The 13749-nt window shown below is 35.1% G+C and overlaps 1 protein-coding gene across 4 annotated transcripts in view; it reads left to right on the forward strand.

Annotated features, from left to right (window-relative positions):
- The window catches only part of LOC125645587 (uncharacterized protein C8orf34 homolog), a 51068-nt gene extending 40572 nt beyond the window's left edge, over window positions 1–10496 (forward strand). For 3 of the 4 annotated variants that reach the window (XM_048871177.2, XM_048871179.2, XM_048871178.2), the window contains 7 exons: window positions 595–663; window positions 1305–1378; window positions 2567–2603; window positions 3512–3593; window positions 4392–4512; window positions 4869–4944; window positions 8766–10496. In XM_048871177.2, coding sequence (XP_048727134.2) covers window positions 595–663; window positions 1305–1378; window positions 2567–2603; window positions 3512–3593; window positions 4392–4512; window positions 4869–4944; window positions 8766–8803 — 497 coding nt within the window. In that variant the 3' untranslated portion in view covers window positions 8804–10496. Of the gene's footprint in view, window positions 1–594; window positions 664–1304; window positions 1379–2566; window positions 2604–3511; window positions 3594–4391; window positions 4513–4868; window positions 5918–8765 lie in introns of all 4 variants that reach the window. The other variant, XR_008796108.1, reaches the window with a different exon arrangement.
- The last annotated feature ends 3253 nt before the right edge of the window (window positions 10497–13749 follow it).

A 13749-nucleotide genomic window follows, 5' to 3' on the forward strand; every position in this document is an offset into this window, starting at 1 on the left:
TGACTAAAAATAGGTCAAACAGTTTTCTGGGCTTTTTTTCATTATGGATACAGATATTGCCCTGAAATTTAGTCACAGGCTTCCTCTTGTAGGATTACAAGTTCAGTTTGCATTTCAGCTGGATTGGTCCACCCATGACCTACTCTTTGGCTAAAACTAGATCAAACAGTTGTCTGGACTTTTTTTCATTACGAATACAGATAATGCACTGAAATTTAGTCACAGACTCCCAAGACAAGTGCAGTTAACATTTCAGCTGGATTAGCACACTATGACCTACAGTACTTTACGGGTAGAAGTAGGTCAAACAGTTTACCAGATTTTTTTTTTGGTATGGTCACAGGTATTGCTCTGAAATTTAGTCACAAACTCACTCTCAGAGAAATACATAATCAGTTCAAATGTCAGATGGATTGGTGCACCCCACTTTAAGGCTTTTCTATTCAGAATGTGTTTTGTATCAATTAAGAGTGCACGATATGCTTCAAGGTTGAATTTCACTGTCCGACGGGCGTATATTGTACCGTTTGTGGTACCTTTGTTGATTTTTTCTTTGAGATGAACATTATATGTGGTTATGTTCTGATGTTATAGGAGATGGAATCTACAAATCCCCAAATGTTGACGATTTGTTTGACACCGATGAAGAGAGACCTGCTACTGGTAAGCTTTGTACTGTATTTACTGAATAATCAGAGACCTGTTACTGGTAAGTTTTATTTTGTATTTACTAGTAAGTTTTATTTTGTATTTACTGATTAATCAGAGACCTGTTACTTGTAAGTTTTATATTATATTAACTGATTAATCAGAGACCTGTTACTTTTAAGTTTTATATTATATTAACTGATTAATCAGAGACCTGTTACTGGTAATTTTTATACTGTATTGACTGAATAATCAGAGACCTGTCACCGGTATGTTTATTTTGTATTTACTGAATCAGAATGAAAATTTTATTGGATATCGCAAAGTTTGACTATATTACTGTTTTTCATTGGTCCTGTAGGTTTGACTATATTACTGTTTTTCGTTGTTCCTGTAGGTTTGACTATATTACTGTTTTTCGTTGTTCCTGTTGGTTTGACTATATTACTGTTTTTCATTGGTCCTGTAGGTTTGACTATATTACTGTTTTTCATTGGTCCTGTAGGTTTGACTATATTACTGTTTTTCATTGGTCCTGTAGGTTTGACTATATTACTGTTTTTCATTGGTCCTGTAGGTTTGAGTATATTACTGTTTTTCGTTTGTCCTGTAGGTTTTCTATAACCGTGTATTATTGTAATGTATTCTTTGTTTAGGTATGTCAGGATTTCGATCTTCACCTGGAGATAGTGATGAAGAATTTGAGAGTGTGTCTCAAGTTACAGGTCCAGTATGTATTAAGAATTTGTTATTCTGCACCCCTGGGGCCTTAGGGCTAGGGCAAAAACTACCAAAAATTGACCAATTTTCAAAATATTTCTCTACAACTGCACATGTGAAAGAAAAACTAAATGCATAGTGATGTAGAGCAGGAAGGCCTCTACCAAAATTGTTGATTTCATGATCCCCTTAGTATATAGTGTTTTACTGTGTTTATGTGTAAAACTTTTAAATAACATCTTCTTTAGTGGTATTAATACTTAATTGAAACTGAATGGATATTTAAAAAGAACAGGAAGTCCTTTAACAAAATTGTAATTAAATTTTCATGATCCTAGGGGGTATTTTAGGGTTTGTTTTCAGGGTGAAGTCACAATTATTATTAGTGATATTGTCTTTCTCATTTGAAGAACTTCTATAAGTTTGCTGATACAATATAAAAACTAATTGCATGTTAAGGGAAAGCAGAAAAGGATGTACAACAACAAAAAATGGTGAATTTTGCAACCCCAGGGTTTTGACTCTAGGATGGGTCTAATTTAATGGTCATATCGGTTATTGTTGATATACAGACTCAGAAGTGTATACTACTACAGCACTTGCACGGAACGGTACGAAACGGTTCTTGCACAGAACGGTTTGCACAAAACGCTGAACAATCTGCACGGAACAGTGAACGGTTTGCATAAAATGCTGAACAGTCTGCACGGAACGGTGAACGGTTTGCAAGAAACAAAACGCTTTTGAGGTGTAGTAGCACGCTTCAGGGTCTGTATATTATATTATGGAAAGCCTTTCATCAGTGTATATGCACTTTTGAGGGCATTGAAGTTTAAAGAACACATCTTGTTTTATACTGTTGCTGAACATTAGAATTTAGCTTACTAGATATTCAAAACAAGAATTTTCTTCTAGATTTCATAACCCTTGGGAGTAGTGATATTTTTTCACTAGTACTCGGGTAATCGATAAGGCCTGTGGGCCTCTTCTTGTTGTTTTTCGTTAACTCAAAGTAAGCAAAGAAAAATTTCATGAAGTTAAAAGAATAAACCAGCATTGTGATATGAGTTAAAATTGTCTCTTGCTTAATTCTCATTCATTGTAAACTGGATATTTATAAAAGATTTATCCTATCACAATGACCACAAATGGAGCTATAATCTAAAATGATTTTCACAAAAAGGTGGGTTTTTTTCAGAGAAGACCAGTGTGGAATGCTGGAGAAGACTCAGATGGTAACATTTTAATTTATTTAGTTTCCATGGTACATGTAATATTGTATTTTATTTAGTTTCCATGGTAACATTGTAATCTATACAGTTTCCACACTTGCAGAGAACTAAATCTGTGATGTTAACATTGTAATTTATTCAGTTTCCATGGTAACATTGTACTTTATTATTCTGTTTCCATACTTGTAGAGAATTTAAACTGATAGTAACATTGTAATATATTCAGTTTCCATGGTAACATTATACTTATTCTGTTTCCATACTTGTAGATAATTAAGACTGATAGTAACATTGTAATATATTCAGTTTCCATGGTAACATTGTAAGTTATTCAGTTTCCATACAGTCATGTAGAAAATCATTCACAAGGGATCAAAGAATGAGGCTCAATATTGATATAAACAAATCCTTTTCAGTTAATTGTACATGTACCAAGAACGCATCAAATTTTCTTTACTCCTAAATATTTAGCACACAAACTGCAGGTTGCACATATAAGTTGTAAGGAAAAAGGAAGGAGGATTTCTATGATGTGTGTGGTATTTTTTGCCTCTGGGACCTCAGCCTAACATATATTTACTAATGTTTATAAATTTAAACTTAGTTGAGGTCCTAAGATGGATTATTATACAGATGTATATTGAAAAGCATTAAAATTGCTTCACTAAGTGTAGAAAATCTTAACTGTAGGAAGCTGGTTGTGTGATCCTTTAAGGTCTGACATTTCTGTCACAATTTGTGTGGGCCAAATAGTCTGAATTTTGGAAAAAAATTATTACAAGTTCAACTTTTGCATTCATGGTTTTTAACTGTTCATTATAGGGACATTGATAAAGTCATGTTGCTATTAAACAGTTGAATGTTTTAATTTTTCAAATATTAAAACATTTATTTGTTTAAAAAAAACTTAGGTGATTATTCCTATCTTCGAAAATCCAAGATGTCACCAGAATTGTCTCTTTCAAGGAAGCAGAACTCTTCAATGTCTGGGAGGTAGATATGTCTATTACATACCTTGATATATAAACTGATACTTTAAACTACTAAACAGAGAATCCTGGGGATTATTGATTATTACAAGTGTATAAACTATCTGACTACATTGAATATTAATAATAGTACACATATGAATCAAACTAACAATCTTTCATCCATCTATAACCCATTTTATTCATTTTATAAAGAAAAACAGTCTCCCTTCGCTGCTTATTACTTTCCATATTCATATCGATCCCGATCTATTCAAGACCTCAAAGTTATGTGAAAATTCATATTTACTAGAGTTATTCATCAAATTTGTTTATTTTGAACATATGAAAAAATAGTATCTTGACGATTTGCGATGTTCGACAGATCCGGATTTTATATGTTGGTTTGATTATTATTTGTACTATCTTTAATAATCAAAGCAGTCAAAAACTTTACACACTTGTGATACTGTAAAAATGGTTATTTATATGTGGGAGAAATTTACACTAATTATGCTGTCATGTAATAAGGTGTAAATTCCCCCCACACGTAAAGTTATAAATGTTTGATAGATATATATTACATTCAGTTACCACTTATTTTCCCCCCACGCGTAATGTCGAACATGGAAAAATACATACTTTACCCCTGCGTAAATAACCACTTTTACAGTAATTAAAACTGTCCAGTGTTCTTTAGAGTTCTCTGATTAGTAGGACCGCTTTAAACATGTTAAACATAATAAATGTGGTATCAAATGTGACAGTGTCTTGAATTATAATTAAAATGATACTAATATATACATATCTATCTTTGAAATAGGAACTTGAACCAGACAGTGCCAGTGAGATTTGAATCATCACCTGAGCAGTCATTAGACATTTTTCATAAAAGTGCCCCAAATAAAACTTGGACCCCTTCTGGCCAAACCATGCAATCAGTGGTAGGTGCAGTGTCTCTTGCTTTACATATGTTTCTTATACAAAGTTGAAGGGAAACCTTGCAAATGGTGTGAAAACAGAGGCATATTGTCAGAGTTGGGTTATCTAAAATGATTTTACATTAGATACCATGGTGCATCATCAGCTGGTTCTCTAAACTGTACAAGAGACCTGTATTATGAAAAAGAATTGCTGGTTCTGTTCACCAGTGAGTTAGGATAGTGTCATTGCTGTCCTCGCTCACATGTTTTGGAACTTAACCATGAGGATGTTTGTGTACTATATGTTTGGACACTCCCTCTCAGAGAGAGAGAGAGAGAGAGATCAGTCACTGAATTATCTTACTTTCTGATTTCAGGAATCTGTCAGATCTGGTAGTGGAGGATGGCAAATCCCACGTTATGACTCAGAAACAGATTTTTCAGAGTTTGGAGGTACATGCTTACCAACCAAGTAAAATTAAACAATTCTAACAAACCTAGTGAGATGGAAAGACTAAAGGCATTTAGTACCAGGTTATTAACTCACCTTAGTGAGCTAATCTGATGAAAAACTTCTTACATATTTTTCTCTGAAACAATCGAACCCCTGGGGCTCCCCAAATTGTTTTGAAGTTTTACTGAGGAATATCATATCAGAAATTTCTCAAAGGATATTCTTCTCAAGAATGTCAGGATTACAGTATGTCAAATTAATATACAAGCATCATCAGGTAGTATATAGATTCAAGTTTGGTCATGCATGAACCCAGGGTCGGGTCGCAATAGGGGTTCAAAGGTTTGTATAAGAATATATAAAAAGAACTTCTTTTAAAATCTTCTTCTCAAGAACCATTTGCAATAGAGATTAAAATTTTTCACACAAAGTTTGATCTTTACATTTTCAAATATTAATAAGCTTTGATGGTACTGTTGCCATAGTAAGCTAGTGTACCTTATATTCCCATAATGCATTAAATCCATTAAAAATATTTATTGTGTTTCGAAAAAAAATATATTGACAAATTGTTCATATAATCAGAGAAATTTGTCATTAACAATAGTTTTTATGTACTAGTAAATTTTCAAGTGTTTATATTGATTATATTTTTGTGTAAACCACAAAATGTGAAAAGATTTTGAAAAATTATTGTAAGGGTATCCATTCCCCATAGTCTGTATGAATTTCAGAGAGAAATTATACCTAATCATAGTCATTTTTAAAATCATAATTGTAGTGTAAGTGGCATAATTGATTGGGTTTTTTTTTTCTTTGCATACCGTCAACAATTTTTCACTCATATTGAGACATCACCAGCTGTATGTGAAGTGCCACAAATTTAGACCTATGCTTAGCACTCAGGGCCATAGCAGTGAGGATTCTTTTTTGTGCCAATGCCTGTCGCGACATGGGACCTCCATTTTTAAGGTCATATCAGAAAGACCCGTGATTCTCACTTTTAAATGCCGAACGTTTGGTGAAGGAGCAATCATTATCTATTTTAGCATGTTAGGTTAGGTTTGATTTGGCCATGGCTTGAGCGGGGCTCAAACTCACTATTTCCTGGTAACGAAGCAAACGCTCTACCACTGAGCCACTGTGACCGGTGTAAGAAGCATAAGAATGGTGATAATACATGTAACGTTGTGATGACGTCATATGACGTTGTTGTGCTGAATTAAGTGCATATTTTCCTAACAAAGTTAGGAAAACAAATTGTCAGTCGATTTTCAAAAAATTGTACCACCAAGAATACTTTTAGAAAAAAATTTCAATAAATTTATTTTTCAGTTACAGTGTATTGTGAAGATTTTCCAAGTTTCATTAATTTAGATTTTTCTGCATTGTTTAGAAAATATCTCCTATGCTTTCAGAATATTACACCACTCGCTATTTATTTCATTTAAGTGTTATAGTACTGTAGTATTACATTGAAGAATAGGCTGTGGTACCTTTGATGCTCGAGGCAGACAAATTTTATGAAAAATTTAGAAAATGTTACTAATCTCCCATATAGTAAGGTAACAAATTAGGTTAGGTTTTCAGAAGAATTTTTTCACTAGTAAACCAAATATCTGGGTAAATTGGTGCAACTGTGTCCTGAAAATTGTTTTTGAAGCTTCATTTGAGTCCACATTGACTGAGCTGTATAATGTTGATATAGCTCAATATTGAGTCTGCATTGACTGAGCTGTATAATGAGCTCTATATCGAGTCCACATTGACTGAACTGTAAAATTACCTCTATATCGAATCCACATTGACTGAACTGTAAAATGAGCTCTATATTGAGTCCACATTGATTGAGCTGTATAATGAGCTCTATATCGAGTCCACATTCACTGAGCTGTATCATGAGCTCTATATCGAGTCCACATTCACTGAGCTTTATAATGTGGTTATAGCTCAATATCGAGTCCACATTGATTGAGCTGTATAATGAGCTCTACATTGAGTCCACATTGACTGAGCTGTATAATGAGTTCTATATTGAGTCCATATCGACTGAGCTGTATAATGAGCTCTATATTGAGTCCACATTGACTGAGCTGTATAATGAGCTCTATATCAAGTCCACATTGACTGAGCTGTATAATGAGCTCTATATCAAGTCCACATTGATTGAGCTGTATAATGAGTTCTATATCAAGTCCATATCGACTGAGCTGTATAATGAGCTCTATATTGAGTCCACATTCACTGAGCTGTATAATGTGGTTATAGTTGATTATCGAGTCCGCATTGACTGAGCTGTATAATGATCTCTATATTAAGTCCAGATTGACTGAGCTGTATAATGATCTCTATATTGAGTCCACATTGACTGAGCTGTATAGTGAGCTCTATATTGAGTCCACATTGACTGAGTTGTATAATGAGCTCTATATTAAGTCCACATTGACTGAGCTGTATAGTGAGCTCTATATTAAGTCCACATTGACTGAGCTGTATAATGATCTCTATATTGAGTCCACATTGACTGAGTTGTATAATGAGCTCTATATTAAGTCCACATTGACTGAGCTGTATAGTGAGCTCTATATTAAGTCCACATTGACTGAGCTGTATAACGTGCTCTATATCGAGTCAAAATTGACTGAACTGTAAAATTACCTCTATATCGAGTCCACATTCACTGAGCTGTATAATGTGGTTATAGCTGAATATCAAGTCCGCATTGACTGAGCTGTATAATGAGCTCTATATTAAGTCCACATTGACTGAGTTGTATAATGAGCTCTATATTAAGTCCACATTGACTGAGCTGTATAATGAGTTCTATATTGAGTCCACATTGACTGAGCTGTATAATGAGCTCTATATCGAGTCCACATTCACTGAGCTGTATAATGAGCTCTATATTGAGTCCATATTGATTGAGCTGTATAATGAGCTCTATATCGAGTCCACATTCACTGAGCTGTATAATGAGCTCTATATCGAGTCCACATTCACTGAGCTGTATAATGAGCTCTATATTGAGTCCATATTGATTGAGCTGTATAATGAGCTCAATATCAAGTCCACTTTCACTGAGCTGTATAATGAGCTCTATATTGAGTCCACATTGACTGAGCTGTATAATGTGGTTATAGCTCTATATCATTTTTATCCCCCTGAGATCAAAGATCGGGGGGCATACTGGTTTTGTCCTTTCTGTCAATCTGTCTGAAACTTTAAACTTGCTAATAACTTGTGACAAGACCTTTCCGTGGGTACCAACATTTTTAACACTGACCTTGACCTTGGAGTTTGACCTACTTTTAAAAAAATTTAACCTTGCTAATAACTTTTGAACAGTAAGTGCTATAGCTTTGATATTTCACATGAGTATTCCTTGTGACAATACCTTTCCGTGGGTACCAACATTTTTGACACTGTGACCTTGACCTTGGAGTTTCACCAACCTTTTGAAAATTTTAACCTTGAAAAGTAAGTGCTAGAGTTTTGGTATTTCCCATGAGTATTCCTTGTGCCAAGACCTTTCCATGGGTACTAAACCTTTTGACCTTGACATTTGAACTTTTTAAAAAAATTGACATTGGTCATAACTTCTAAATGGTAAATACCAGAGCTTTCATATTGCACATGAGCATTTCTTGTGACAAAATCTTTCTACTGGTACCAAGATATTTGTCCTTGTGACCTTGGCCATCTTTGGAATTGACCATTATGGGGGGAATTTGTGTTTCACAAACACATTTTGTTATTCATGCATTTATTTCAATAAAACTGCAGTAATTCATGCTGTGTATATGTTTTGTTTCTTGTTTAGATCAGTCAGCTAGAAACCGTCCACCTAGAGCCTACTAGCTGTCATGGAAATGCAACCATAACATTTCAGAAATGTGTATCTACCAAAGTTTAGACTCTACATTTCATCATTCATCTTGTCTGTGATTTTTCTGTGTAATGTGTAATACATGTAATATATATATATATATATATATATATATATATATATATATAGTGTAGGTACTGGTTCTGTTTGAGCTGCGAGGGTTGCTATAACTGTGTAGTTAGTTACTAGTTCTATACTTATCTTATTGACCTAAATATTTAGACAAGACCATTGTAATGAAGTACTTTTAACCTCTCAAATTCTGTACGATGATCTCTTCTTCATATTTTAAGTCCAGAAAGGTCATTATGTAAGTTTTCCCTTTACTCATATGAAATGTACATGTATATCAAACTTTTTATTATGGGCCGGCTACTCTATGATATAAGTTAGGAGATTTCTGCGGGACATGTGTCTGTTACCGCGGAAATGTTCTAATAAAGAATGACGTCTTTTATATATTTATTTACTGTTTGACAAGGGTTTATATATATATCATTTTATGACCATGAAAAAAAAAATTCATGGTATAATGTGTAAAACTTTCGACTATAATTTTTAAATGTCATGACCTTTGCACTATACACTTCGCATAGCGAGGCATTCTATAATTAGAAGACAGAAAATCAAATGTGTTTGACAAGCGATGTATGCTAGAGACGCCATACCATCAAGCTGTGTGTACACAGATTGCACGAGAATTGGACAGTCACATGTCAAACTGGAGCATTACATTGAGAATCGTAAAATTTTGCCATTAATTTCGTCAAATTGTAGGGTTAGGGAAAAGGGGGAGGGGGTATATCCGCATTTAATGTTTATTTCTGTCCAAGTTGGAATGCACATTGACTGAGCTGTATAATGAGGTCTATATTGAGTCCACATTGACTGAGCTGTATAATGAGCTCTATATTGAGTCCACATTGATTGAGCTGTATAATGAGGTCTATATTGAGTCCACATTGACTGAGCTGTATAATGAGGTCTATATTGAGTCCACATTGATTGAGCTGTATAATGAGCTCTATATCGAGTCCACATTCACTGAGCTGTATAGTGAGACTTCTTATCTCGCAATATTCAAAAATGAAATCATAGCTCTAAATCCAAAAAAAAATTGGGGTAAGCGGACAGGGGTTGATCCTTTATTTCAATTCTTCGGTTAATTTGATTATATTTCCACTACAATTCACTACTACTACATGTATTTCAAAAATATCTCACGAGCCAGCCTATAGATCGAATTTTTAAAATGGCCAATTTTGCCCATAATAATAGCGGGAAAAGAACGATGTCGAAAACGTGTGGGGATAATCCCCCCTAATGCTGCGCAACTCAATGCAAGTTGAGCTGTTTAATGTATTTTTTAAAAAGTTGATTTAAATTAAAAATTATTTTAAAAATATTGAATTGCACGTAAAAAAACAAAAACCAACCCAGATTTCAACGGAAAGATTACATTAGATACGGATTCAATGTACATGTGATTAACGTTTTCCAGGCGAGGATCTAGAAAATTTTCAGGGTTTTCTGAAAATATTTAGTTCTTACACTTCCTAAAAATGTTCCGGCCCATGCAAGTGGTGCTTGCACCAATGTTTCTCGTATCTTTATTGTGTGACGACATGAATATACATGTATAAATTAAAATTATGATGTAGTGATTGATTTGTGTTGCTCATTAGAAAAAAAATTAGTTCACTCAAATAAATAAAAAATCAATTTTAAGAGGAAAAAGGTGAAATTTAACATATTGTAGCTCAATAACAAGCACTATGACCCTTGTTTTTTCTTTTTAGCTGACCTGAGGGAAAGGCTCAAGTGAGCTTTTCAAATCGAATCGAAGTTTGTTCGTTGTCTATCAGCGGTGTTGTAAACTTTTCACATTTTCATCAGTGGTTCTGAAAAAGAACTTTGCACAAAACATCCTTAGGTGAAGGGGATTCAAGTTTTTTCAAATGAAGGGCCATGCCCTCTTCAAAATGGAGATAATCACGAAAATAGGGTGGGGTCATATAAAAATCTTCTCAAGAACCACTTGGCCAGAAAAGCTGTTTGCATGAAAGCTTCCTGACATGGTGGAGATTCAAATTTTTTTTAAAAATTATAACCCCAAGTTGATGATGGGCCACATTAGGGGGTCAAATTCATACATGCAACTATATAAAAAAAAAACTTTAAAGATCTTCTATAGAACCACTGGGCCAGAAGAGTGGAAATTTACTTGAAAGCTTCCTGATATAGAGTAGACTCAAATTTGTTCAGATCCCCCCCCCCCCCCCCCCCCCCCCCCCAGGGGTGGTTTAGGGCCATAATAGGGGATCAAAGTTTTACATGCAGATATATAGGAAAATCTCTAGAACTAGTGGGCCAGTTTCAATCAAATTTGGAACATCCTTGGGTGAAGGGGATTCAAGTTTTTTTTCCAAATGAAGGGGAGATGATCACACAAAAAAGCAAAAACGGCGGGTCATTTAAAAATCTTTTCAAGAACCACTGGGCCAGAAAAGCTGAAATACATGAAAGCGTCCCGACAAAATGGAGATTCAGGTTTGTAAATATCATGACTTGTGGGTTTAGAGAGAGTACACAATAGGGGATAAAAGTTTTACATGCGAACAGGTAGGTGGGGAAATTTTTAAATATGGGCCGAGGTGACTCAGGTGAGCGATGTGGCCCATGGACCTCTTGTGTATGTGGGATATGACTTGTAAACAACTGAGATTTAACTGTGTTCGATGTGTATTGTACGACATCTCAAAAGCATTCGGCTCGAATATCAGTGGCGGATTTAATGGGGCGCAGCCAGTGTGCCCCCCCCCCCCCCCCCCTCGCCTAGAATTTTCAAATTAGTTAAATCGTGGTATCTTGTTTAGAAAAAAATGTACTAAACGATTAAAACAGCAATAATTTCTTTCTCTGTTGGAGAAAAAATGGCAAAATCTTTTTATTTCTTGGATTACTTTATTGGGAGAACTTAATTTTTTCCAAAAACCCTTAAAATGTGCATCATTTTATTAATTTTACCTTATAAAAATGATAGAAAATAGTACAAATGACTAAATAGGAGACATATTACAAAATATGTAAAATCCAGGAACTTCCGGGGCTTCGCCCCATGGACCCCCACCATGGATTCGCCCTCGACTCACTGGGGGGCCTCAAGGCGGCCCCCAGACCCCCTGCCTCATAAAGTGGCGTCCCCGTAACCGAAATCCCTGGATCCGCTCCTGACTATAGTGAAATGAACATTACATCCCTTCAAAGTATTCTCCGCGGTTTGAAATACATAATTTCAATCTCTGATTCCATTTCTGAAATGCGTCACGGTACCCTGATTTGGGTAGACCTCTGAGGCACTGATTGATAGCTGAGCCAAGGGCTTGTTGGGACTTGTAACGACGACCAGACAAGAACTTTTCAAGTTTTAGAAAAAGTAAAAAGTCGCATGGGGCTAGATCTGGAGAGTATGGTGGGTGTGACAAGACGGTAACCCTCTCCGACTTCAAAAATTGATTCACAAGCTCAGATGTATGTGATGGAGCATCATCATGAAGTAGACATACATGTCTAAATCCTGACACAGGGCGTCATTTATGATAATATTTCTTGAGCTTTTTTAGTATAACATCTCGGGAATACCGACCTGTAACACTTTATCCCTTCGACATCGGAATTTGTACGGCTATACCATCACAAACATTTCGGTTGAGCATCACTGAAGAGACATTATTTGTCGAAATGCACATCTGGTGCATCAAAATTGGTACCGTATAAGTTTTACATTATGACCCCGGGGTCGAGGCCTCTGCTGGTGGACTGTTAGTCCCTGGGGGTCTCTACAGCCCAGTAGCTAAGTACTTAGTTACTAGCTTTAAAATACGGATGTACATTTAATTGCTGTTATAAAATTTAGAAATTCATTTCAAAATTAAGGATTATCTCCCTCACGCATAGCTCTTATCCTTAGACGAATTTGACTCTGCTTTTTTAGCACACTGTTTTCCCCTATAATAGCTCTAAAACTTCATTGTTATTTCGGATTTCAGTTGAGCATCACTGAAGAGACATTATTTGTCGAAATGCGCATCTGGTGCATCAAAATTGGTACCGTATAAGTTTTACATGAGAAGAATATGCAATAAAGAACCTTATTTGTGCTTATGGTTCTTTTGGCAACTACGGGCCTTCTACCGAGTTTAGTAAGCCATATTTCGTTTTCAATTTTTCTTACTGGTTCGAAATAGTGAACCCATGTTTCGTCACCAGTAACAATGTTTACAAATTGTCTTTGATTGAATTTGGGAAACATTTTGAGCAATTGCTTAGCGGTTTGTACTCGTACCCGTTTTCGGTCATCTGTTCATATATATGCTGTATCCATCTGGCAGAAATCTTTCGTACTTTCAAAATGAAATGCACCCGCGATAGCGATATGCCAACAGCTTTGGCAATATCATGAATCGTGTAGTCGGACATTTTTTTCTCCACCTACGAACTGTCTCATAAGATACCTTATCAGACCCATAAACTTCCCCCAATTCAGTAAAAATCTGCATTACCGAATAACCGAGTTTTGTTCGAACTTTTATATAAGTTCTAATTTCTTCAATAATCTCAACCCGTTTCCCAACCATTTTTACAACAGTGGTCAACGACTGGCTCTATTGAAATTAATATAAGTTTAAAACTATATGGAACTGAAGGCTCGTGTTTATACCATTGGAAATGTATTGAATAGATCTATTCAAGATTATTACCATCCAGGAAATTGTGCAAAGTGTTATCGCGCTGTGGTACAATACACATTACATATTAAACAGTCCTCGTATTTCATAAATTTGTGATCCGAGATTAATGATTAATGAATTTTTAGTCGTAACCTCTGAAAAGTTTTTTTTTTTTCTTTTCTGAATCA

This window comes from Ostrea edulis, chromosome 6 (assembly GCF_947568905.1).
Source record: "Ostrea edulis chromosome 6, xbOstEdul1.1, whole genome shotgun sequence".
In the NCBI taxonomy this organism is placed as follows: Eukaryota; Metazoa; Mollusca; class Bivalvia; order Ostreida; family Ostreidae; genus Ostrea; species Ostrea edulis.